At 46.0% G+C, this 24,055-nt stretch overlaps 1 protein-coding gene across 2 annotated transcripts in view; it reads right to left on the bottom strand.

Annotated features, from left to right (window-relative positions):
* Positions 1-3,927: 3,927 nt before the first annotated feature.
* The window catches only part of MAOA (monoamine oxidase A), a 78,227-nt gene continuing 58,099 nt past the window's right edge, over positions 3,928-24,055 (bottom strand). For both annotated transcript variants that reach the window (XM_019417332.2, XM_019417334.2), the window contains exons 6-15: positions 22,439-22,580; positions 21,612-21,761; positions 21,155-21,314; positions 19,252-19,348; positions 15,599-15,652; positions 10,664-10,721; positions 9,503-9,600; positions 7,216-7,327; positions 6,942-7,004; positions 3,928-6,785 (exon numbers count right to left, since the gene is read on the bottom strand). In XM_019417332.2, the coding sequence (XP_019272877.2) occupies positions 6,639-6,785; positions 6,942-7,004; positions 7,216-7,327; positions 9,503-9,600; positions 10,664-10,721; positions 15,599-15,652; positions 19,252-19,348; positions 21,155-21,314; positions 21,612-21,761; positions 22,439-22,580 (1,081 nt within the window). In that variant the 3' untranslated portion in view covers positions 3,928-6,638. The remainder of the gene's footprint in view (positions 6,786-6,941; positions 7,005-7,215; positions 7,328-9,502; positions 9,601-10,663; positions 10,722-15,598; positions 15,653-19,251; positions 19,349-21,154; positions 21,315-21,611; positions 21,762-22,438; positions 22,581-24,055) is intronic.

Raw genomic sequence — 24,055 nt, forward strand, 5'->3', positions numbered from 1 at the left:
GGCCGCCCCTTCGCACAGGGAGCTGGAAGAGCGTCCTAGTTGATACAGATCTTGGGGTGCCGAGAAGGGCTGGGTAGAGAACAGGAACAGACTTAAGGTGAACAATGGTCCATGGAGCGAGTGGGACTTAACATTCAGCACTTATCGATGATGCTTGTGACTTTCTTTCCCATGTAGCCATGTTGTCGGCTCTGGACCGAATGGTGGTATCCCCACCAAAATTCCTCCGGTGAAATTCGAACCCCAAAGTTGACGGTATTAGGAGGCAGGGCTTTTGGGACGTGTGTAGGTCATGAGGGTAGAGTCCTCATGCATGGGATTTGCGCTCTTAGAAAAGAAGCTGGGGCAGTTTCCCTCACCCCTTCTACCAGATGACGACACAGGAAAAAGGCATCGACTGGGAACCAGCGAGTGGGCCCTCACCAGTCACCGAATCTGCTGGATCCAGTGATCTTGGACTTCTAGCCTCCAGAACTGTGAGAAATAAATTTCTGCCGTACGGAAGCCACCCAGTTTACGGCATTTTGTTGAAACGGCCCGAACGGACTAAGCCATCTTATTATTTGGTACTTCCTTTCTCTGTCCGCTGCCGTATTCTCATTGATTTGCTACATGGTGACACTTCTAAAGGCTTGAGGACATATCCTGGAAACTTCCCCTTAAATCTCATGTCCTCCCAGAACACTTCCGCCGCATTCGTATATTGTGTGCCTCTCTGTCATGGCACCGACCAGACCCACGGTGAATGTGTTCCTTGGCGTCTACACTAGACTTCGTGCTCCGTGAGGTGAGCTCTGTCTGTCTTGGTTACTGCTGAATCCCAGCACGGTGCCTGTCAGCACATAGTAGGTGCTCAGTAAGTATGTGTTGAGTGATTGTCTGTTCCTCTGATGTCTCAGCCGGCCTCTTCAGGCTAAGGGACACACCTTTCATTTTTACCACCACCTTGGTATCAGGTGGACAGTAGTTTCATAGTTTTTTTTTTAATGCTTATTTTTAAGAGAGAGAGAGAGACAGAGCATGAATAGGGGAGGGGCAGAGAGAGAGGGAGACACAGAATCCAAAGCGGGTTCCAGGCTCTGAGCTGTCAGCACAGAACCCGATGTGGAGCTCAAATTCATGAACCGTGAGATCATGACCTGAGCCGAAGTCAGATGCTTAACCGACTGAGCCACCCAATAGTTTCATAGTTCTAAGAAAATCTGCTCAATATTGATGTCCTGATTACGAGAATTACATCGTGGTCAGCACAGACTGAGCGCTGACAGAAGGATATGGTTTTCCCAATAAAGTTTGGTACTGTTCTTGTCAATCGTGACTTTGACATGACCGGAGATAAGCATTGCCTGGGGTGGGCTGGAAGAAGGGCAATTTCTTGAGGGAGATTTCTGGTCTAAAAGGGATTTTTTTTTGCGGGGGCGGGGGGACTCTTTTCCGCTTTGTCTTTTTGTCCTTCCAAACCAGGCCTCTCTTACGTGTTCTAAATAGTTTCACAAGGGGCGCCTGGGTGGCTCAGTCGGTTGAGCGTCCAACTTTAGATCGGGTTATGACCTCGCGGTTCACGAGTTCGAGCCCCGCGTCGGGCTCTGTGCTGATGGCTCGGAGCCTGGAGCCTGCTTCAGATTCTGTATCTCCCTCTCTCTCTGCCCCTCCCCCACTCTCACTTTGTCTCACTGTCTCTCAAAAAATAAATAAATCTAATAAAAAAAATAGTTTCACAAAATGGTCGCTGGTCTTATAGTGCCACTTCTCAGAAAAGCAAAAGCACCCAAAAGAATTTGTTATTTAGGGGCCCCTGGGTGGCTCAGTCAGTTAAGTGTCCAACTCTTGATTTTGTCTCAGGTCATGATCGTACGGTTTGTGAGATGGAGCCCCACATCAGACTCTGGGCTGGCAGCGCAGAGCCTACTTAGAATTCTCTCTCTCCCTCTCTCTCTGCCCCTCTCCCCTGCTCGAGCACTCGCTCTCTCACAATAAATAAACATTAAAAAAAAAAAAAAAAGAATTTGTCATTTAAGTGACATGAAACCAAACCCTGCATTTTTATCTATCAGAAACTTACAGAACAATTTTGACATGTGAGCAAAGCCTTCAGATGTTTTCACTGGTTAGCACTCTTTTAAAGGAATTCGAATGTAAATACTGTTGAGAGAGGCACCCACCAAGTCAGCCACAATCCCTGCTACTCTCGAGGGCACCCTCCCTGCTGCTTGCTGTTCATTTTTAGCTGACTGACTCCTGAAAACATCAGATTCGGGGCTGTTGCTTATAAATGCACATCTCCCCCGCTTTGATCCGCTAGTAACCTGTGGAAGGGGCTTCTTCATTGAGACGGAGGTTGAATGATTTCCAGAGTTTCTTCCACTTCTGACTTTTTTCTTGCCCATACATAGCACAGAAGTACAACCTTCTAAAAACGGTTTCCTTATCTAACAGGGATAGGCTCACGGAGATAGCCCCGTTCTATCTGTAAAACCGAAGCTCAAGTTCACGTCTTTTCCGTGACAAAGGGCGACTGTATGTTCGTGGGGAGTCAAGTGGATACCACATGCCCCTCCCCAGATTTCCCAGCTACTGGCAGTCGTCCTTGGACCTGCCTCACCCAAGTCAAGGAAACACCCCCTTCACAGAGGGCAGCTAATGAAGGGAGAGAGGCCAGATCCCCTTGTCTCAGTGGGGATCAATTCTGAAGCATCTTCCCAGCCCCTCCTGAGGGTCTGCCGAGGTCTCAGCTGCAACTGCTTTCTAGCCGCCAACTCCTGCCCTCTTCGGCCTCGCTCACCCCCTTCGCTGTATTTCCTGAGAGCTGTCCCCAGTAAAGTTTCTGCCCCGACTCTCAGTTTGTTTCCAGGGAGCCCGACCTAAGACAAGGAATGAGCCAAGACACAGGCTGAGGGCGGCTGGGTGGCTTAGTCGGTTAAGTGTTGAAATTTGATTTCAGCTCAAGTCACAATCTTGTGGTTCGTGAGTTCGAGCCTCGTGCTGGGCTCCGTGCTGATAGCATGGAGCCTGCTTGGAATTCTCTCTCTCCTCCTCTCTCTCTGCCCCTCCTTGGCTCACATTCTGGCTCTCTTTCTCCTCCCCACCCTCAAAAAAAAAAAAAAAAAAAGATAAAAAAGACACAGAAAGGCTAAGCGACTTGCCCTTACAAAAATAGAGTGCTAAGCGAAATAAGGCAGTCAGAGAAAAGACAAATATCATATGATGTCACTCATATGTGGAATTTTAGAAACCCAACAGATGAACGCAGGGGAAGGGAAGGAAAAATAAGATAAAAACAGAGAGGGAGGCAAGCCATAAAAGACTCTTACATACAGAAAACAAACTGAGGGTCGCTGGAAAGGTGGTGGGTGGGGGGATGGGTTAAATGGGTGATGGGCACCAAGGAGGGCGCTCTTCGGGATGAACACTGGGTGTCATATGTAAGAGATGAATCACTGGGTTCTACTCCTGAAGCCAAGACTACCCTGTATGTTAACTAACTTGAATTTAAATAATAGGTTTTTTTTTTAAAGGATGCAAAATTCAAAAAAAAAAAAAATAGGCAGAGTGCTGGCAACAAATGTGTACATCACATAATACTGACATGAAAAAGAATCTTTAGAAGCCATCAAGTACAGCCCACCCTTTTCCAGATGGAGACTGAAGCAGAAAACCACAGTGATTTCTCAAGGTATCCTAAGCTGAGAAAGCTTCCATCAGACTCCACACTGTGGCCCCGTCGGGAACACAATGTGCTAGCATTTAATCAGCTCCCCGGAACCCTCGGTATGACAGAAGAGTCACGTGGAAGTCTGAGAATTTGGGAGTCCATACAAAGTGGCCTTTTCAGCCCATTATCCATGGACGAGGCCTGCTGGTGACCTCCTGCTCTATGAAGCCAGTTAACCTGGGGAGCACTGACTGAAAAGAGGAGCCAGGTCTGAATCAGGGATGGGAGTGCACTTTATTAACAAACAAAACAGTACCACACAGGCAAAGTCGTATTTCAGTGGCAAAACACACACATACGTGTACTCGCACATGTAGCACTGGGGCACATTTCAGACAGAGCACGAGGCACCAAGTTCACAATCCAAGTAAACATAGTTCACAATCCTTCGGTAGTTTTCCTTCAGTGTGGTTTAAGTCGTTCTTCAACATCCGTGACAGAAAGGTTCGCTTTTTACGTCTACTTCTCGACCTTACTATGGAGCGAGGCCTACTCAGCCTTCAGAACTGGGAAGCTAACGCCAGGCCCTATGAGCTGCTTAAACTGCCTTTCATTTCTCAGGGTTGGAAGAAAGACCTACCTATGGGATCTTGGCAGTGGACAAACAAAATGGCGGGTGTCCTCAGCTCTGATTTCCTACCTAGGTACACCTGGACTAGCATTCATTTTTAAGCTCAAGCTGCAGTTTAACAGGGCTGGTTCTCATCAGGAGAAAGAAATGGGTTTTCTAAAAAGTTTGAGAAGAGGGTACATCACAGACTCAGGAGTCCTTCTACATTAAAGACTTAGCTATGCTAACAACCTCCTCCCAGTTAAAGCTGTTGCCAGTTAAGAGGTTTAAATCAGCATTTCCCAAAAGGTGTGTCAGAACCACGTTAATCAGTAAGTGAACAGAAACAACTGAAATAGATCAGGGATGTGATTTCTCTAAGCGGTTTGATATAGTATGCGGCAACTCCTTCCGGACTGGAGCACATCCAAGGCATTACCCAAACTCCTACGTTAGCTAAAACGCTTTTCAATTACAAAGTAAAGAGTGGCAGAAAAATCCTACTCTTTGCTCTTAGGACAGGCAAAACTGGAATACCTTAAGCCCTCGTTATCAGGGTCCAGTGACTTGCAAATTTATAAGGTTAATTATGCAATAAACTTGGGTTGATTTTTCTCTGCAATCTTTCATTCCCTTTCAATAAGAGATAGGAGATGAGGTCAAGAGGTATTAGGATAATAAGGGTATGAAATAAAATCCTGAATATGGGAGAAGATAGAAGGAGCAGTGGTAGACTTAGCAGCTATAAACCAATCATGTGACATTCAGCAGAGGGGTAAACACAATGGTATCATTCTCTCTTATGAAAGTATAAAATAATTGAGGCACTTAACGACTGACCTAATTAAAAAAAGATGAATTTGAATCTTGTTTGTTGAATAATGTGTGGAAGTATGCCCATCAAAAATTTTATGTAAACTTTTTGGTACTTTAAAGACTACACTTCAACTATCTAGAAACTTCCTCTAAAATGCCTCGTTCATCAGTGACGTGGGATAAGGTATTAACTGCGTATCCACCTGTGTACCCAAGTTCGCTGAATCTTGTCAACTGCTTTATTTGATCACATCGGTGCTGATTTTTCTTCGGGATGCTTATATCTAAAAAAGTAGTCTTTTAAGGCTGAAACCCTCTGGAAGGGGCTTTAAAAACAAAACAAAACAAAAACAAAACAACAACTGAGGTTTTAAAATGGGAAAGGCCAGAAAGAGGTGGGCACCATTCTGGGCCCACATTACTCCTAAAATAGAGAAGTCACTCTTCGTATTAAAATCAGTCAATGTCATGTCTGTCATGAACTTAATAACTAAAGCCAGTGAGGGTATGCTAGAAAGTCCCAATTTCCTTTCTGTATTTGGTAGTCTCAACAAATAGCAATTGGAAATTTATCAGGTGTATTACAGTTCCTACTTGAGAGAGATTAGCATACCAGTATTTACTCAAAGGTAACTGTGTCATTTAAGTTAACAGACCCGCCTAATTCTACTAAGGTCCTAGGACAAAAGAAAAAAAAAATATATGCCACTAGGGGTCTTCAGACAGCCAGGGTCTACCTGCAAAAAGGACAATACTTTCTTGAAATCGGCATGAATATTATCACGAATGATGAGTGAAGTGATGTTTAGCCATCTTCTAGGAGGAAGAGAAGATACCGAATGCAGCTGGTCTCTTGCAGAGCTCATAAGGACTGTCCTTCCGGGAGACAGTCCTGCCACTAGTTTACTGTGATCCCCTGGGGAGCTACACAGAAGTCACAGCAAGTCAACTGAACATTAGATCGGATGTCTAGAAACTTCACAGGAATTAGAAGCGGCGGGAGATCCCTGAGGCACAGCCCACAAGATGTCCCCCACTAATGGTCTATGTGTACGGCTTCCATTTACCACCCCTCATCCAAAGGGGGAGCCTCGCACCCCCAGGAAGCTATGAGCCTCTGGGCTTCACCATTTCCTAAGGACTGAAAAGGACAGTCACAGGCTGCGCCTGTGCCTACGCAACCGCTCCAAGGAGAAAGTGAAATGCTTCATTTGTGCAATCATCAAGCATTTTGTGTTAACGAGGAGAAAAAACCCGACATGGTAATGGTTTCTGATCAGCAATTCAATTTGATGTCTTGAAATTAAGAAATCGATCACATGGCTTTACTCTCCCAATCAGAACAAATCAGTCTACACAGGCAAATCATACAATGCAGTTTGATCTTATTGAAATTACGAGGTGGTTTTTTGGGTTGTTTTTACTCTGACACCGAATGAGACTACACCGAGGGGTTAAATCCGGTGCATATTAACAACAGTCCAACGACGCAGCCTTTGCCAACAATTTGCTTTTGATGCTGCCGGGGAAGAGAAGCAGAAGGACACAGGCAGAAGAACCTCATGACCGGGACAGGAGCCTGAATTTGTACACCACAATCCATGCGGCAGTTACTGAGGTGGTAAATCCGATGATCTTCAGCAGTCCTGACACTGAGGGAAGGTTCCTCTCCCAAAAGGTACGGGTGATCTCTACAGCTGGAACGTCCTGCACGAATGAGCAGAGATCATTAGCAGACAGCTCTCGCTCGCATGGACAAGGACGGGCAGAACGTACCCGCCAAGTCGATGCATGTGTGTGTCCTAGAGCAGCACAGTTTTTTATGCAATTACTGGTCAGTGGAGGTGAAGCTGCCAGACTCACCTTTGATTCAGGTTCTTGAACCTGGATGTCCTTCTTCGCCACCTTCCCCAGAGCATTCAAGACCTGCAAGAAAGTGGCCACGGTATTATGAAGTGACATTCTGTAGGTCCGACCGATTTAAGGTTGGGGGTAGCCACAGATGAGCCCCATGAGTGGCGTGAGCGGCCAAGAAGTGGATGCACAAACGTACCAGAGTCAAGATCCAGAAAGAAAGGCCAGATGCCAAAACCGCCACCGCACTCCGGAGGGCGAGTGACACGGCTGTCTCCCTTACCTCTCTAGCAGCCCGTTCTCCAGCCTCTACTGCCCCTTCCATGTAACCGCTCCAGTGTGTGGCAGTCTCAGTGCCCGCAAAGTAAATCCGGCCGACCGGCTGGCGGATCACCCTTCCAGGGAACAGAGAGGTCGCGCACAGTTACTTGGGAAGGCACTGAGGGTAAATGAGCCCATCGCCGCCCTCATTTATTTATCCCACCCAAGACAGGGCAACACCAGCCGTTCAAAGACTCCCATGCGGCCCAACCGAAGGTGAAAGGCTCCCCCCACACCCCTATTGTCTGGGCCTGCGCCCAAGGGGCTGAACTTTCAAGCCAGGGAGAATCAGGCTGCCAGATCGTCGGTCGCTAAAGGGGACGTTGGCCTTTTCCTAGCCAACCAGGATCAGAATACAAGAAGACACGTGAAATCCGCAATCGGATTTCCTGGCTGTGGGTTTCCCTGTTTGTGGTCCATTCTGGTCCCTACACGGTTTTTTCCAAAGGGGTGCGTTCTTCACAAGAGGGCATCCGGCAGCAGACCCCAGCCGTGCAGGCACTCCCAGTGTGTCAGGAGGAACCGCAGTGGCCGGTGGGAAGACAAGGAGAGCAATGGATTTCTAGCAAAGGAGGGACCCGAGGGATTCTATGTCTGTCTCAAAATAACCAGCTCTGTACAGTTAGCTTCTGTGAATTTATCTGGCGCCTGGCTGAAGACAGGGAACTGGGCCTTCTCTCACAAAGAGGTCTTGGAAAGGGGAGCCTGGGTGGCTCCGTAGGCTGAGCATCCGACTTCGGCTCAGGTCATGATTTTGCAGTTCGTGGATTCGAACCCCACATCGGGCTTGGGGCCGTCAGCATGGAACCCACTTCAGATCCTCTGTCCCCCTCTCTGTCTGCCCCTCCCCTGCTCATTCTCTCTCTGAAACAAACTTAAAAGGATCAAATAAAATAAATAAAAATAAATAAAAGACAAAGAAACATCTCATGTAAGGAAAGGGTTAACAAGTCCTTGTTTCTCTGTGGACACATGTGACCTTGAGTTAACTTTCTAGCTCCGTTCCTCTGGGAACCCGCTGAAGGTATAATGCCAGGGACGTTACCAGGCGACACTGCTTCTGCAAAAATGCCTCCCCCCCACCCCCTACACACACTGGTGATCGCATCTGGGGCGGGAAGACTTGTCATGAATTGCAAATACCCAGTAGGAGGCTGTCACTTTGGGCTTCCCTGAGTGTGGGGCCTCTTGTAGCAGGGCATATCTCTTGCAGGAACCCTGGATGGACACTATTCGTATGAGGCTGTTACAAGAGACAATGGCTCCTATGGGGCAGGGGGCTTCTAAGCTAAGGTGGACTCCCCTGACGCTGTGCGAGATCACCCACGCTGTGCAGTGGGGACGCCTCCCCGTCAAGACGAATGACTGCAGCAAGACGTGTTTTGCTAACGTCCTTCTGCGTAGAAGGCTACCCAGAAGCCTAGGGTAGTCATGTGAAACTAAACGTCTGACTGAGCTTAAGAAGGCCCCTTGGAGGGGTGCCTGGGTGGCTCAGCCGGTTAAGCGTCCGACTTTGGCTCAGGTCATGATCTCTCGGTTTGTGAGTCCGAGCCCCGCATCAGACTCTGTGCTGACAGCTCAGAGCCCGGAGCCTGCTTCGGATTCTGTGTCTTCCTCTCTCTCTGTCCCTCCCCCGCACACACTCTGTCTCTCTCTCAAAAATAAATACACAGGTAAAGAAAAAAAAAAATAAAAAGAAGAAGGCCCCTTGGAAGACAGTGCGGCTCGAAGAGTCCCCACATGGAGCACTGACACCTGAAATCCTCACCCGTGCTCTGCTCTCATTCAATGTTCTGACAGCTATTGTTCTATGTACTGACATCCTTATTTTCCTATAGACGTCCAGAAATATACACACTAGCTACCGGGGCATTCCAAATCAAAGTGCTGACTACTATTTCTAACTTTCCATCGAGCTTTGCTTATGAGTTTAAGTTTGGTGCATGTCTTTTACATATATATATATTTGGGGGGTGTGTCTTTCTTTTTTTTTAATTTATTTTGAGAGAGAGAGAGCAAGCAAGCACGGGAGGTACAGAGAGAGGAAGAGAGAGAGAGAGAGAGAGAGAGAGAGAGAGAGAGAGAATCTCAAGCAGGTTCCACGCTGTCAGCAAAGAGCTCAGCTCAGATCTCAAGGTTCGTAAGATCAAGACCTGAGCTGAAACCAAGAGTTGACGCTTAACCGGCTGAGCCCCCCAGAAGCCCCGTGTGCATGTCTTATATTAATCGCTATAGTGGCCACATAGTACCTTCCATATTGAGTCATGATCCCAGGGGGGAAGTAGGCGGTGTAACAGCCCCCAGAGTATTGCTCCTCGCACCAGTTCTTCTCTTCATAGTGCACGGGCTGCAGTTCAGTGGGGAGAAAATTCCAAAGGGAAGACAAAGCTGAAATGCAACTTGTCAACAACGAAGTCTCTCCGGTATCTTACTTTAACAACAGGTTTATGTTTAAAAAAAGGTGGCCCTGTGTCGCGATTTCGTTTAAGGGGAAACATGACGGTACCAAGCAAATGGCCTTCTGTGAGGTACCAAGTGACAGAACATGTATATTTTGGTTTTCTCAACCTCTTGGCGAGGGGAGCCACGGAGTAGTCCATTATCTGGCAGAGAGGGCATCGCCACGCAGACTCTGAAGTCTTTAGAATAAGTCTGCAGGAAACCCCATCAGGGGTCGGGTTCTGGAAATCTCTGGATTCTCTAAATAACAGACCTTACTTGCCCATCCACCAGGGCTGAAAGAAAAGGGTGGAAGGGAGAAAGCAGAAGATAAGCACAATGTCTACGAAAGGCTTTCTTCGGAACCATTTCTCCGAGCTGGAAAAGCAAATGATGGGAATCCTGTCTAAATGGGGACCACTGAAGATGAAAACTGGTTTCCAAGAGACACGAGTGAACATTGTCTGAGTTTTTCCTTGACACGGTCCGCAAGTTTATTATTGAACAGTTCAGAGATAATCCCCTGAAAAAGCCTCCAGCGATCTAATAGGATCCTCAGATAGAATCCCTAAGTGAGCTGTGAATGGAGTCTCCAGATGGAAAAATCAATTAGGATGAATTTGACCTGAGAGAGTCTAGATTCAGCACTCAGCTGGCTGGTGGGGGGGCAGGACCTCCATCCTGGGAACTGATCTCACCCAGCTCCAGACTGACTGGAGCTCTGACTGCAACTGGCGGCCAGTTTTCCAGTGAGCACTGAAACAGCCCAAGAATTACTGCGAAAGAAATTGCATGCACCTGCCGGCAGCCGTTACTGGCTTTTTTGTGATGGAAGTTAATCCTCCAGTAAGTGTATATCCCTTTATAAGACTCTCTTCGTAAGACTGTCGGGAAACCGGAATCGGCTTTGCTTTACCACTTAGAGCAAACAGAGCAGAACCTTCTAGGGATTAGAGCTGAGGGTTTCTTACGTGTAAAGCTTCTTGGGATCCTAGCACTTTGGCGTACAGCTCACAGATCTTCTTCTTCCTATAAAAAAGAATAAAAAAAAATGTGAAGGAAATAATAGCTGAGGAGTATAGAGTAAACATAATGAGTTCCAGGGCTGTTGCCAGTGAACCAGATTTATTAAGAAAAAATAAAATCGATGGTAACTACACAAAAGGAACAGTTCCACGGATCTCTGCACTCAAATTACCCCTCCACGCCTCAATATAGTCATTTTATTTGAAGACTCAACAGAATTTTCCTTTTACATTTTCACCTCTTTTACTACCCCATATCATGTCTATTCAGGATTCAAATGGGGAAAATAAGATTAGATTTAGTGCAGGCAGTTTAGGAAATGATGTTAAGTCACTTTTCTGGACTATGGAGACTTCTAGGATAATCCCTTTTATAAGTCTATAATACATATGACCGTGTCTTTTAACTATCCTCTATTTATGTTTTAAAGACCTATGAACAACTAAAGTTCACTTAATCTTTTACATATAACATAAAATATTCTACACCATGAGAGGCCTAAGGTTGTCCTAGTCTAGTAATCAGTCACTTGACAGAATGGTCTGTGAACACAGTACTTCCAAGGGCAACTGACATGCTGTGCCTCGTGACGTTACCTCAGTCTCTGGCTACCCTCATAATTCATTAGGTAAACAACTCTCACAGAACATGGCCTGTATTAGGTCTTAAAAACCAGTAGCTTAACTGATCTAAGCACTTCCTCAAACATATTTTCACACTCACAGTGACTCTTGGTGAAATGAAAAAGTTCTTGGGGTGCCTGGGTGGCTCAGTCAGTTGAGCATCCGACTTTGGCTCAGGTCATGATCTCACGGTTCCTGAGTTTCAGCCCTGTGTCAGGATCTGTGCTGATGGCTCAAGGACTGGAGCCTGCCTTAGATTCTGTGTGTCCCTCTCTCTCTGCCCCTCCCCCCTCCTTCCCTCCCTCCCTCCCTCCCTCTCTGAAAAATAAACATTAAAAAAACATTTTTTTTACGTTCCAATTTACTAAAATCCCCCCCTTTAGAAAGAAATGGTTCAATTTCAGGATTTGTTTGAACAGCTTCACACTGATCCAGTTATATGCTTTGGTATTTACCTTCCTTAGTCTTTACATAGTTTAAACACTGAAATTGCTCCAAAATATTTGGTATACGCTAATGAGCAACTGAAAAAAATGCTTGGTAAAAAATGTGGTGAAGGGCTTAACTCAAATCTGAAAGATGAGCCCTGAAAGCTGAAGAGACAAATGGCCAAAAAAGAGAGGAGGGGAAAGGAGGTAAGGGAAGGTTATATTTACTAGTAAGAAAAGAAACAGAGGTTTTTTAAAAATGAAAATTTTAGGGGCGCTTGTATGGCTCAGTTGGTTGAGCCTCAGACCTCGGCTCAGGTCATGATCTCACAGTTCATGAGTTCGAGCCCCGTGTCGGGCTCTGTGCTGACAGCTTGCAGCCTGGAGCCTGCTTCAAATTCTGAGTCCCCCTCTCTCTCTGCCCCTCACCTGCTTGCATTCTCTCTCTCTCAAAAATAAATAAATATTAAAAAAAAATTTTTTTACGTGACAATTTTATGTTGCCAATAACATTAGAAAACATTACTTAATGTTTATTTTGAGAGAGAGAGCATGCCCTCAAGCAGCAGAGGGAGAGGGAGAGAGAGAATTCCAAGCAGGGTCTGAGCTGTCAGCATGGAGTCCCACGCGGGGCTCAATCCCATGAACCGCGAGATCATGACCTGAGCCAAAGTTGGACGCTTAACCACCTGAGCCACCCAGGCGCCCCCATAGAAGGTTTTAAGGGAAAGACAAATGTGATGGCTAAGGTGATGTCCTAGAACATTCATGGCTATGTAAGTTCCAGCACAAACCGGAAAAGTTTCGTTTCCTTGAAAGAGCTGTTCGTAGTACAGATCAATAATCATAAAGGAAAGGCAGAACTACTGTCTGCCTGCCTGCCTGCCTCTGTCTAATCTATGCCCCTCATGTAACGATGAGGTGGCTGAGGTTCAGTGTGAGCAGATGGGTACAACATCACTCGGCAAATTGATGGCAGGGCCAAGGCACTTACTCTCCTGGGCAATCCTGCCTGCAGCTAGTTGCTCAATAAAAATTTACTGAGTCAAAATCCGTCCTCGGCCTAGTACGGTACCCTCCTTCCTACTCCGGAAGGAGATGACTAATTCTTACCCACCTACTTCATGTGAGTGTTAGGAAAGGAAATGCCAACATTTGCGAGTCAACCAGAAAACAGAAGTATGGACAAGCATTATTCTGTAGGTATAGTGATGCTTAGCTTATTTTGGGGACATGTGATAAAAATCATTAAAACAGAGCGAAATCTTGGGGCGCCTGGGTGGCTCAGTCAGTTAAGTTTCTGACTCTTGATCTCGGCTCAGGTCTTGATTTCACAGTTCATGGGATCAAGCCCCACATCGGGCTGTGCACTGACAGTGTGGAGCTGGCTCAGGATTCTCTCTCTCCCTCTTTCTCCTAAATTCCAGTCAACTTACGTTGCAGTTAATTTTTCATTCATGGACAATAAGTCACTTATATAGAAACATAAGTCATTATTTACTGTATTTTGTAGTATTAGATGAGTCAAGGATAAGTTCATACAAATACATCAGGAAATTATCTTCCCTATCCCTTCCTCCCATTAAATTTAAAATTTTAGGGGGGCACCTAGGGGGCTCAGTTGGTTGAGCAGCTCGCTCTTGATTTTAGCTCAGGTCATGATGTCACAGTCATGGGAATAAGCCCCAAGTCGGGTTCTGTGCTGAGTGTGGAGTCTGCTTAGAATTCTCTCTCCCTCTCCCTCCCCCTTCTGCCCCTCCCCTGCTCTCTTTCTCTCTCAAAATAAATACTTAAAAAAATTTTTTTGTAAATGTTTGTTTATTTTTTGAGAGAGAGAGAGACACAGAGTATGAGCAGGGAAGGGGCAGAGAGAGAGGGAGACACAGAATCCGAAGCAGGCTCCAGGCTCTGAGCTGTCAGCACAGAGCCTGACGCAGGGTTCGAACCCACGAACCATGAGATCATGACCTGAGCTGAAGTCGGATGCTCAACTGACTGAGCCACCCGGGCACCCCAATAAATAAATACTTCTAAAGAAATTGCTGATTAAAAAAATTTTTTTTAACTTAAAAATTTTGGAAAAGTTACATAAGTCAAAAATGTTAGAGCAATGCACTGATTAGTTGGACTTTAAAAGTAACAGAACATAATTTAAATGATGGCCAATAGAGGTCAGTGTGCAAATCTCTTGTAGTTGTATTTACTCACTGGTTTCTAAATCTGGCTGCTCATCATAATCATTTAAAAAGATTGTTAAAAGGGGTGCCTGGGTGGCTCAGACAGTTAAGCGTCCAACTCTTGATTTCAGCTCACCCATGATCCCAGGGTTATGGGATCGAGCTTTGTGCTGGACTCTATGCTGAGCGTGGAGCCTGCCTGAGATTCTCTCTCTCCTTCTCCTTCTGCCCCTCCCCTCTCATGCTCTCTCTCCCTGTCTCTCAAAAAATAAAAAGAAAAGCAATTAAAAGAAAAGCTTGTTAAAAAATACAAAATACTCAGGCCCCACCGCTAAGCTACCAAAAATCGTAATCTACCAGCCTCAAAAATATATATTTTCCAAATATATTTTCCTGGTAGATTTTGAGGCAGTCAGGTCTGGGAAACTTGCTCCAGTCAATGACATATTCGGAGTTCTAAGGGTTGTGCCTCATAAAAACTTTTGAGAAGCTCAGCCATCATGTGGAATCATAACCAAATGTCTACATCCAGGCTGGTATTTATTTTACTATTAATAAGGAGGGAAAGCAGGAAATCCAAAAGAAAATGTCAAGCTTAGTGTGGCGTAATGAAAAAAACGCATGCGTTAGATGCTATTTCTAACTTTGTCGCAAGCTAGCTGTGGAGACTTGGACAAACCATTCCCCGTCACTGGACCCCAAATTCTTCCTCTTTTGACTGAGTAGGTGGACAATGGTTTCCTTCCCGAAATCAGATCTCATGGTAATTCAAATAAACACATTCGTGCGCAAATGTGGGAACCTCTGCAGCCTGAATCCCAAAGTCATCGAAGTAACTCTCAAAGCAAAGGCGGCTTGTGCATTTGCTGCTTAATTTGTTTCAATTAAACGCAGAGAGAAGTGTACGTGTGTGCGAACTGGTCCCCTAACAAAGGATTTAGGGCTACCCTCGAGAAGGCAAGCCCGGAAATTCCCCGAGGCAACCCCCCAATAGCCAAATGACTATTTCCAGGGAAGAGTTCCTGGTAAGATTTTATTTGAATGAAGGAAAGGATTCCAAGGCAAAATAAAACGAATACAACATGGCAGAAAGAGAAAGGGAGAAAGAAAGAAAAAAAAGCCACTGTCCTAAAATGACTGTGTTTGTTATAGTAGGAAGCTATCGAAGGGAACATCAGAGCTGCATGCTAGATAAAGGGGGACATATGCACACAAGTTGCAACACGCTGAAACACACCTATGCATTTGCCTTCCAGAAAAAGGATATGCCGGTCCGAGAACCACGTCAAAGGGCTAATCTGAGAACCATGTCAAAGGGCTAATGGTCTCACAAGGTGAGCAGGACTCAGCCTCAAGCTTTTTGCACAGCTAGTGTTTCCTATCATATTTCCTCCATCTCTCCTGCAGAGAAACCCTACTTCTCCACCGCTGCAAAATAAACCCAAATATATAAAACTAAATTAATATACGCATGTGGGCAAGCACTGAGTCCACGGGGCTGTAACCAAAAGTTTGCAACAAGGTTGATTTGTCGCGTTGTTGAGAATACTCGTGGACTGTGGTGTTTTTCATGATGCCGTCAGACTGTTGTTAGTGCAACAAGCACAATAGAAAGCTAACCTTTCATGTAGGTTTCCAATGTCGATTCTTACCTGATTTCTTTATGGAGCTTGGCAAGTCGGTCTGCTTTTCGGGCAAGTATGAAGCTGGAGAGAGAGGTTACACGTGAACGATTAGGTGACAGGAGAGTTGCCTTTTTTTTTTTTTTAAGGTGTTCTTGCCTCCACATACTCAACATTGATTAACTCTCCCACACACTCCCATTATTTCCCCCTACGACAGCAAATGCCATACTATCTTCTGTCTGCCTGTGTCCAAAACCCCTCTAGGCTGTGGGCTCCTAAAGAACTGGTTACCTCCTACTCAATATTTTACCCCCAAAGTTCAGCACAGTCCTTGGCATATAGCTGGGAGAGCAAATGTTAGTTGAATTCATGTTGCATTAAATGATATCCTGGGAATGACTGTTACCCTCTGCCAAACACTTGATAAAAGCTGGAAAAACATGGGATGCCTGGGTGGCTCAGTCAGTTGAGCGTCCAACTCTTGATTTTGGCTCAGGTCATGGTCTCACAGTTTGTGAGCTGCAGCCCTGTGCCAGGCTGTGCGCTCACAGCCAGCGCGAAGCCTGCTGGAGATACTTCCTCTCTCTCTGCCCCTCCCCTGTTCGCACACTCTCCATCTCTCTCAAAATAAATAAATACACTTAAAAAAAATTTTAAAGAGCCCAAATGTCCATCAACTGACGAATGGATAAAGAAGATGTGGTTTATATATACAATGGAATACTACTTGGCAATGAGAAAGAATGAAATCTGGCCATTTGCAACAACATGGCTGGAACTGGAGGGTGTTATGCTGAGTGAAATAAGTCAGTCAAAGACCGATACCATATGTTTTCACTCATATGTGGAATTTGAGAAACTTAACAGAAGACCATGGGGGAAGGGAAGGGAAAAAAATTAGTTTCAAACATAGAGGGGGGCAAACCACAAGAGACTCTTAAATACAGAGAACAAACTGAGGGTTGAAAGGAGGCTTGGAGGGGGGCGGGGAAAATGGGTAATGAGCAATGAGGAAGGCACTTGTTGGGATGAGCACTGGGTGCTGTATGTAAGTGATGAATCACAGGAATCTACTCCCGAAGCCAAGAGCACACTGTATACACTGTATGTTAGCTAACTTGACAATAAAGTAAATTAAAAAAAAAATTCTTTTATAAAAGCTGGAAAAACATCTATAAGTAAATAGCTTGTAGTGGATGTCATGGTGAGCCACCCAGATCCCTCTTCAGGATCAAGCACTCGTTACCCTCAGCTCATGGGTGAACACTTTTCCAGCCACTGCATTCGGCAGCAGAGAACTGCCTGGCTTGAGGTCCTGCCACTCCCCAGAATGACTAGCTCTGGGGTGCGGTGAGGGTATCAAAGCCCCGCACCTCAGTGCACGACACCTCTGAAGGGCCATCCCAGCTCTAGACCTCCTTAAGGGCTGGCCGAGACCTCCAGCGGGACAACACTGGTGCCCAACCTCTCCCCCTGCCCTGTCCTGACTCCTTCCCTTCCCCACGGGCAATAACCCTGAGCGCACACCCCAACGGACCCCCTCTACCCAAATCTCCATCTCCAAGTTGGCTTCTGAGAAACTGGCCTAGCAAAGCCTTCAAATTCAATCACTCAGTAAAACTCAGTTATAATTTATCTGTAATGCTGATATTACTAATTGTTCAAAAATCCAAATGAGCTACAGGACAATGAAATTTTTTCTCCGATGAAATTATTCGAGATCATTCTGGGAAGCAAAGATTACAACATGCATTTCGGGGGAAGCTGTGGACTACTTAAGAAATTGGAACTAATGAACTTTATGGGATATAGTCCTAATTTTGCTTGATTTAACACTGTTACGTCATGGGGCTTGCTAGAAATGATTCTGGTTAAATTTTACGTGTATGTCAGAATCAGTCATTTTAGGCTTACACAGGATTTCAATGAAAATCCCCAGTATCCAATGAAATATTAAATGATATATCTGAAAACCTTTTCAGAGCTTGGGTGCTTCTTACAGTTACTTAAAAAAAATTTTTTTAACATTTATTTATTTTTGAGAGATAGAGAAAGACACAGCATGAGCAGGGGAGGGGCAGAGAGAGAGGGAGACACAGAATCTGAAGCAGGCTCCAGGTTCTGAGCTGTCAGCACAGAGGCCGATGTGGGGCTTGAACCCACTAACCGTGAGGTTATGACCTGAGCCGAAGTCGGACCCTTAACTGAGTCATCCAGGTGCCCCTTACAGCTCCTTTCCTAAAGGGTGGTTAGTGTTGGCCGTTCCTGTCAAATCTCAAATCGAGAATGAAATAACCCCTTGGATCTAATTCTAACCACGGATGACTATTCTTTAACTTTCTTTGCTGTTTTATTGAGGAAATTAAACATGCTGGCTTTGGGTGGGGGACATGTCACAGCTCTGAAGTACAAGGTCCTTTCTAGTTTCCAAAAGGTACTAGTTATCACAAACACAGTGCTAGGCAATTACCACCCCTATCGTTAAGGCTTTCATTGCCCAGAGCAAAGAGCAGGGTAGAGGCAATCCAATGTCAAGGCAAGAACAGGGTGGAGGCAATAAATGTAGGTGTCCAGATAAGACAGATTAGAATATCCCTTTTTAGGAACTGCCTAAATAGCCCCATTCCCATCTGGAAAACTACGGCCACACATGTCTTTGTTAATAACAACACTAAAGAAAGCCCAGAAGGGCAGAGGCCATAGTATCTAACTCCCAGGGCAAGAACATCAATGTCCTTCCATCCACAGTTGGATTGCTCTTGATGGACAGTCTCCCAAAACCTCCACCTCAACCTTCTGTTTTCCTTTGGCATAAAGAAGGCGATGGCAAACTGCCCACGTAATCTGGACCCCTTCTTGCCCAGTGGGGTTAGAAACAAGGAGGATGTGTTGTTCCTGTGATCGTTCCTTCGTGAGCGCCTGCCCTTCACCCTTCCCAGAGAGGCCAGCGCCATTTCTGACAATTTACAGCCAGAGAAGTGGTTGCAAAATATCTTGTGAGCAGCCCAGGAACGCAGCCTGCAGAGTCCTGGGTCTTGGGTCTGCTCCTTTTGGTTTGCTAATTTCCCTTCTATGATGCAAACCTGCATGAGCTCAACTGTCCCCAGGGAGAAAGGGAAAACCACCCTGTCTCTGAAAGTCGCTTGGCTGTTACAGAAGCTGTGCCCTTCTGGTATCATGTGGTAGAAACAACAGCCCTTTTATTTGTGTAGCTTGGAGGCCACAGTAGCTGTTGGAGGGGGAGGGCGGGGCGGGGATGGGAGGAGAAGCGGGGAGGCTCTCCTCTTCTAGACACAGAACCAAACCCTGAACCATCCCCAGTGAGGACAGCCGTGGAGCGACCTACGGGGAAGAGTGACATCCACTCGAGGCCTGGCTCTAATTCCAACAGCACTTCCTCATTGGCTATCTCTCTTATATACCAGGGTAATAATGAACGTATTCAACAGATGCTATGCGGTGATACTTGGAATGAAGACAAAGCTAAAGCCTTCCCAGGGTTCTTGTGCCACATGCAAAACACTACTCTAATATTTTAATACTTGGAACAGGATATATTTCTGTAGGGTTATTTATGACTGCTTGCATTCGATTCCATATGCTCTGCCAGCATCCACACCAACACACCAATATGAATTAGAAATTTAGAAATTTAGTTAGAGCATCCAGCTGTAACCTACCCCATGATAGCAGGCAGTGATCCATCTGGCTTGGTGTCATCCAGAGTTATTGAGACGGGTGCTTCCTCATCTTGAATGATCATACAGCCACAATAATCTTAATAAGGAGAAAATCGGGAGATTGAAATTGACCTCATCCGAGATTTATGGGAAAAATACACACACACACACACACACACACACACACACAAACTATTTTGCTGGAGCTCCTGGGTGGCTCAGTCAGTTGAGCGTCTGACTTTGGCTCAGGTCATGATCTCACGGCTTGTGGCTTCGAGCCCCACATGGGACTCTGTGCTGACAACTCAGAGCCTGGGGCCTGCTTTGGATTCTGTGTGTCCCTCTCTCTCTGCTCCTCCCCACTCACACTCGGTCTCTTTCTCGCTCAAAAAAAAAAAAAAAAAATTAAGAAAATTTTTTCTTAATAAAATAAAATAAAATAAAATAAAAATAAAACAGCAACAAAAAAAAACCTCTACAGGGCGCCTGGGTGGCTCAGTCGGTTAAGCATCTGACTTCAGCTCAGGTCATGATCTCACAGTTCGTGAGTTCGAGTCCTGCATGGGGTGAGCCCCACTTCTCTTTTTTCTGTCTCCCTCCCTCTCTGTCTCTCTCTGACCCTCATGGGATTCTCTGTCTCTCTCTGCCCCTCACTCACTAGTGCCCTCTATCTCTTTCTCAAAAGAAAAGAAATATGTAAGACAAAAAAAAAACTATGTTGCTAAGAGGAAGGCAAATCTCAAACCATAGTCTTTGCCCCACCCCTAGTAGATATTTCCTGTTCAATACACACACTAACTACACAGGGTGTCTGTGGAGCCAGACACATGGAAAATGACCCATGTCTATGAGCTTTACATAATGGTCATGTATGACCAATGTATGGCTCACACTGTACCGTGTCCTTGGAGCCCTGGGCTACACGGGGTAACAGGTGCTTGAGTTAGACGGAATCAGCCCTATGAGCCCATGGAAGAAGCTGGCGGAAGGAATCCTTTGAGTATGAGCAGGTTTAGCAACGACAGCCACCATATCCACCCAGGCCCTGCCTCATCTCATTCTCGAAACACCCTGACAGTAGGCCTCCTTGTTGCCATTCTACACAAAGACACGGAGGCAGAGAGGTAGTGCCACACCAAGGCCGCTCAGCTGGTAAGCAAGGGAAGCCCAGGAATGCGGGACTTCAGAGCAGCGGTCTCCCCACAGAACCCCTCCGTGTCACTCTGCTCATGAAGAGTAAGTGGCAAGACCCAAGGCAGGAACCAGGGCCCCACAACTGGTGGGGTCTCTTCCTTTCCTTTCATTGACAGCAAGTGGTGCTGGGATCATTTTGTGTTGCTAGAGGCTATGAAGAGATGGACAGCCTGAGATTTCTGATCCTTTCTCTACCCATTTAAAAACACTTACCTTTTTCTTAATGTTTATTTGAGAGAGTGAGAGAGAGAACAAGCCGGAGGGGGAGGGGCAGAGAGAGAGAATCCCCAGCAGGCTCTGTGCCATCAGCGCAGAGCTCGATGGGGAGGACTCGATCTCATGAACCTGAGATCATGACCTGAGTTGAAATCAGGAGTCAGACACTTAACTGACTGAGCCACCCAGGTGCCCCTTTTTAAAACTGTTTTTAGATAGAGTGCAAGCAGGGGAGTGGGGGCAAGGAGGGAGAGAAAGAATCCCAAGAAGGCTCTATGCTCAGCACAGAGCCCGATGCGGGGCTGGATCCCATGACCCTGGGATCATGATCTGAGCTGAAATCAAGAGTCGGACGCTCAACCGACTGAACCACTCAGGCGCCCCAAACACGGACATTTTTAATCTATTTTCTGTTCGGTATCTACCATAAGGTCCCTAAAAGAGTGTGGTCCTTTCACTTAACACATTTTAAACATGAGTAAGTTCAACCTACCGTTCTTCTTCCAAAAGGCCTCCTTGTAATACATCATGCACTTAATGATAGATCCCATCGGAAGACGTTGAATTAACTGGTTTCTCTCTGACGGAAGCTCTGGTTTGAAGTGCATCTTGGCAGTCAATGTTGGAGGGATGGCGCTAATTACGTATCTGCACTGAAACACACAGACACAAAATACCACCTTAGACGCGTGAGTGTCGGTCTTCACAGAGGGTGGGAAACATCATATTTACCATCTTGAATGACCCTGAGCAGTTACCACATACAAACTGAGGCCACTGTGAGGCGACACAGCAGAACAAGGCAGGTCAACTAAAAGTGGTCATTTGGAAGACAGAGGGCGAAACGTGCCAGCACTAATTACCCCACTGTCTGGGTCACATTTGGTTACAAGCTGCAGAATACACGAGGCCTGCTTAGTATATGCTCTTTTTTGGCTAGGCTGAATTACCTCATACACTTCATGATTCAACGTCTCTATGATGATGCTGTCACCTGACTGGTCAACATAGGTGACAGGACGCTTCAGCTTCACCCTGTCCCCGAGGCGGTCCATTATCCGTTCACTCACTTGACCAGATCCCCCCACAAACTTCCGTTCCTAGAGGAGAAGGCAGGTGATGAGGCTACAATCACAAAATAGCAGTTCATGATAGCTCAGAAAGCAAAATACAGGTCAAAATAAGCGATGTGGAATTTCTAAGTATAAAGATACTGAAAAGATGCAAGTGTCCTACATTTGCTGAAGCTAAGGGTCAAATGGGCAATAGCTCTTGGGGCCACAAGAACAACTTAGAGAGTTCTGGAAATTTCCTAAGGAGAGGAACTATTCACTGGTTGGAGAAAGACTCTACACCTTGCGCATGTACCATGTACCATGCAGTACAGAGCATGTCTAGAACAGAAATAGCTTGAAGCATGATCATTTTACCCATTCGAGGATTTTTTTCGAAAATCACTTGATTTGTAGGAATTTGGCTCCTCCTACAGGGACTAATTTTCCCTACCTTCCAAAAAAAAAAAAAAAGGAAGGGACTGAATTCCCCAAACCTAATTAATTCGAGACGGAACATTCTTTAGCTGCAAACTCATCTTCAGGAAGGAGAAAAGGAAATGAGAACTGTTTTCAGGCAAGTTGCTTGAAACCATTTCCAAAACTCAGGTTCCAAATTCACTCACGTTTCAAAACGTGGAAGCGGTTACCTTGTAAGACACTACCCTGGGTGAGGGCAAAATCACAAAGAAAGTTGGTGGGTGGGGGGAACGGACACTCCGTACCTGGCCCCCGTTGGTAACCGAGAATATCCGAGTGGTGCCTCCACACTGTTTCACGTACCACAGGAACCACAGCGCAGACACCTCGTGGGGTTCAGAGGTCACATTGATGTTCACGAAGAGATACGCAAATTGCCTAGCAGTCCTGGTCACATAACAAGAGCAGCCGTCAGGCGTAAATACATACACGCTTCACAGGATATCGCATCTTTTTAAACCACAATTTAGAAAGCATTTGTGTTGCTTTTGGGGGGAGAAAAAAAACTCTCGCGGGCTCAGTCTCTGAAGGAGTGCATGTTTTAACTCTTGGTGAAAATAAGCTTTTCCTTTGCTTTTAGGGAATTCTGGGTCAGCTCCAAATATATTCATTCTGGAACAGTCTAGAGGGTCAATATTCTTGAGACGGATCATTAAGGATGTAATTCTCATTGATTTGAACAAACATTCTCTCTTCTCTGCCTCCACCACTTACTTCCACTCTGATCCAGGCCACCAACATCCCTCACCTGGGATGTGAGGGCAGTGGTGACTCCTCCTGGCATCCCTACCTGGTTTATGACCACACCCTCTTTTGATCCTTTGCCACGTTACAGCCAATGAACTCTTTTGACAGTGCAAAACAAAAACACACTTCATAAAACCCTTCAATGACATGCATGGTAAAAGGCAGAAATCTTGAATGGGGCCACGATATCTTGCACCATCAGCTCCCAGTGAGCTCTCCGACCTCTTAATTACGTCACTTTGTCATGACATCCTTAGAGTCCAGGCATACTGTCATATCATTGCAAAAACATGTCAATCTCCCCATCTCAGGGCCTTCAAGAACTGTTTCCCCGCTCTCTCTACATGGAAAACTGCATCCTCCACACCACTCACCCTTCCTATCTCCCACCACCCACAATGGCTCACTCCTGGAAGATACCATCCATTACGCCATCCATCTTTCCGGTCTCCCCCATCCACAGTGGCTCATTCTTGGAAGATACCATTCATCACACCATCCATCCTTCCGGTCTCACCCATCCATGGTGTCTCATTCCTGGAAGATACCATCCATCCTTCCGGCCTCCCACCATCCACTGTGGCTCTCTCCCGGAAGATACCATCCATAATGCCATCCATCCTTTTGGTCTCCCCCATCCACAGTGGCTCACTCCTGGAAGATACCACCCATCCTTCCGGTTTCCCCCATCCACAATGGCTCACTCCTGAAAGATACCATCCACCACACCATCCATCCTTCCAATCTTCCCCATCCATAGTGGCTCACTCCTGGAAGATACCAACCATCACATCATCCATCTTTCCAGTCTCCCCTATACACAGTGTCTTATTCCTGGAAGATACTATCCATCCTTCTGGTCTCCCCCATCCACAACGGCTCACTCCTGGAAGATACCACCCATCACGCCATCCATCCTTCGGTCTCCCCCATCCTCCACAGTGGCTCACTGCTGGAAGATACCATCCGTCACGCCATCCATCCTTCCAGTCTCCTCTATCTACAGTGGCTTATTCTTGGAAGATACCATTCCCCTAACAATGTTCACTCTTCATATCTCCCTTAAACCTTGCTCATTCCTGTGATACCATCCTCTAACATCACTCCCTGATACT

This window comes from Panthera pardus, unplaced genomic scaffold, assembly GCF_024362965.1.
Source record: "Panthera pardus isolate Hobbes unplaced genomic scaffold, ASM2436296v1 HiC_scaffold_27, whole genome shotgun sequence".
Taxonomy (NCBI): Eukaryota; Metazoa; Chordata; class Mammalia; order Carnivora; family Felidae; genus Panthera; species Panthera pardus.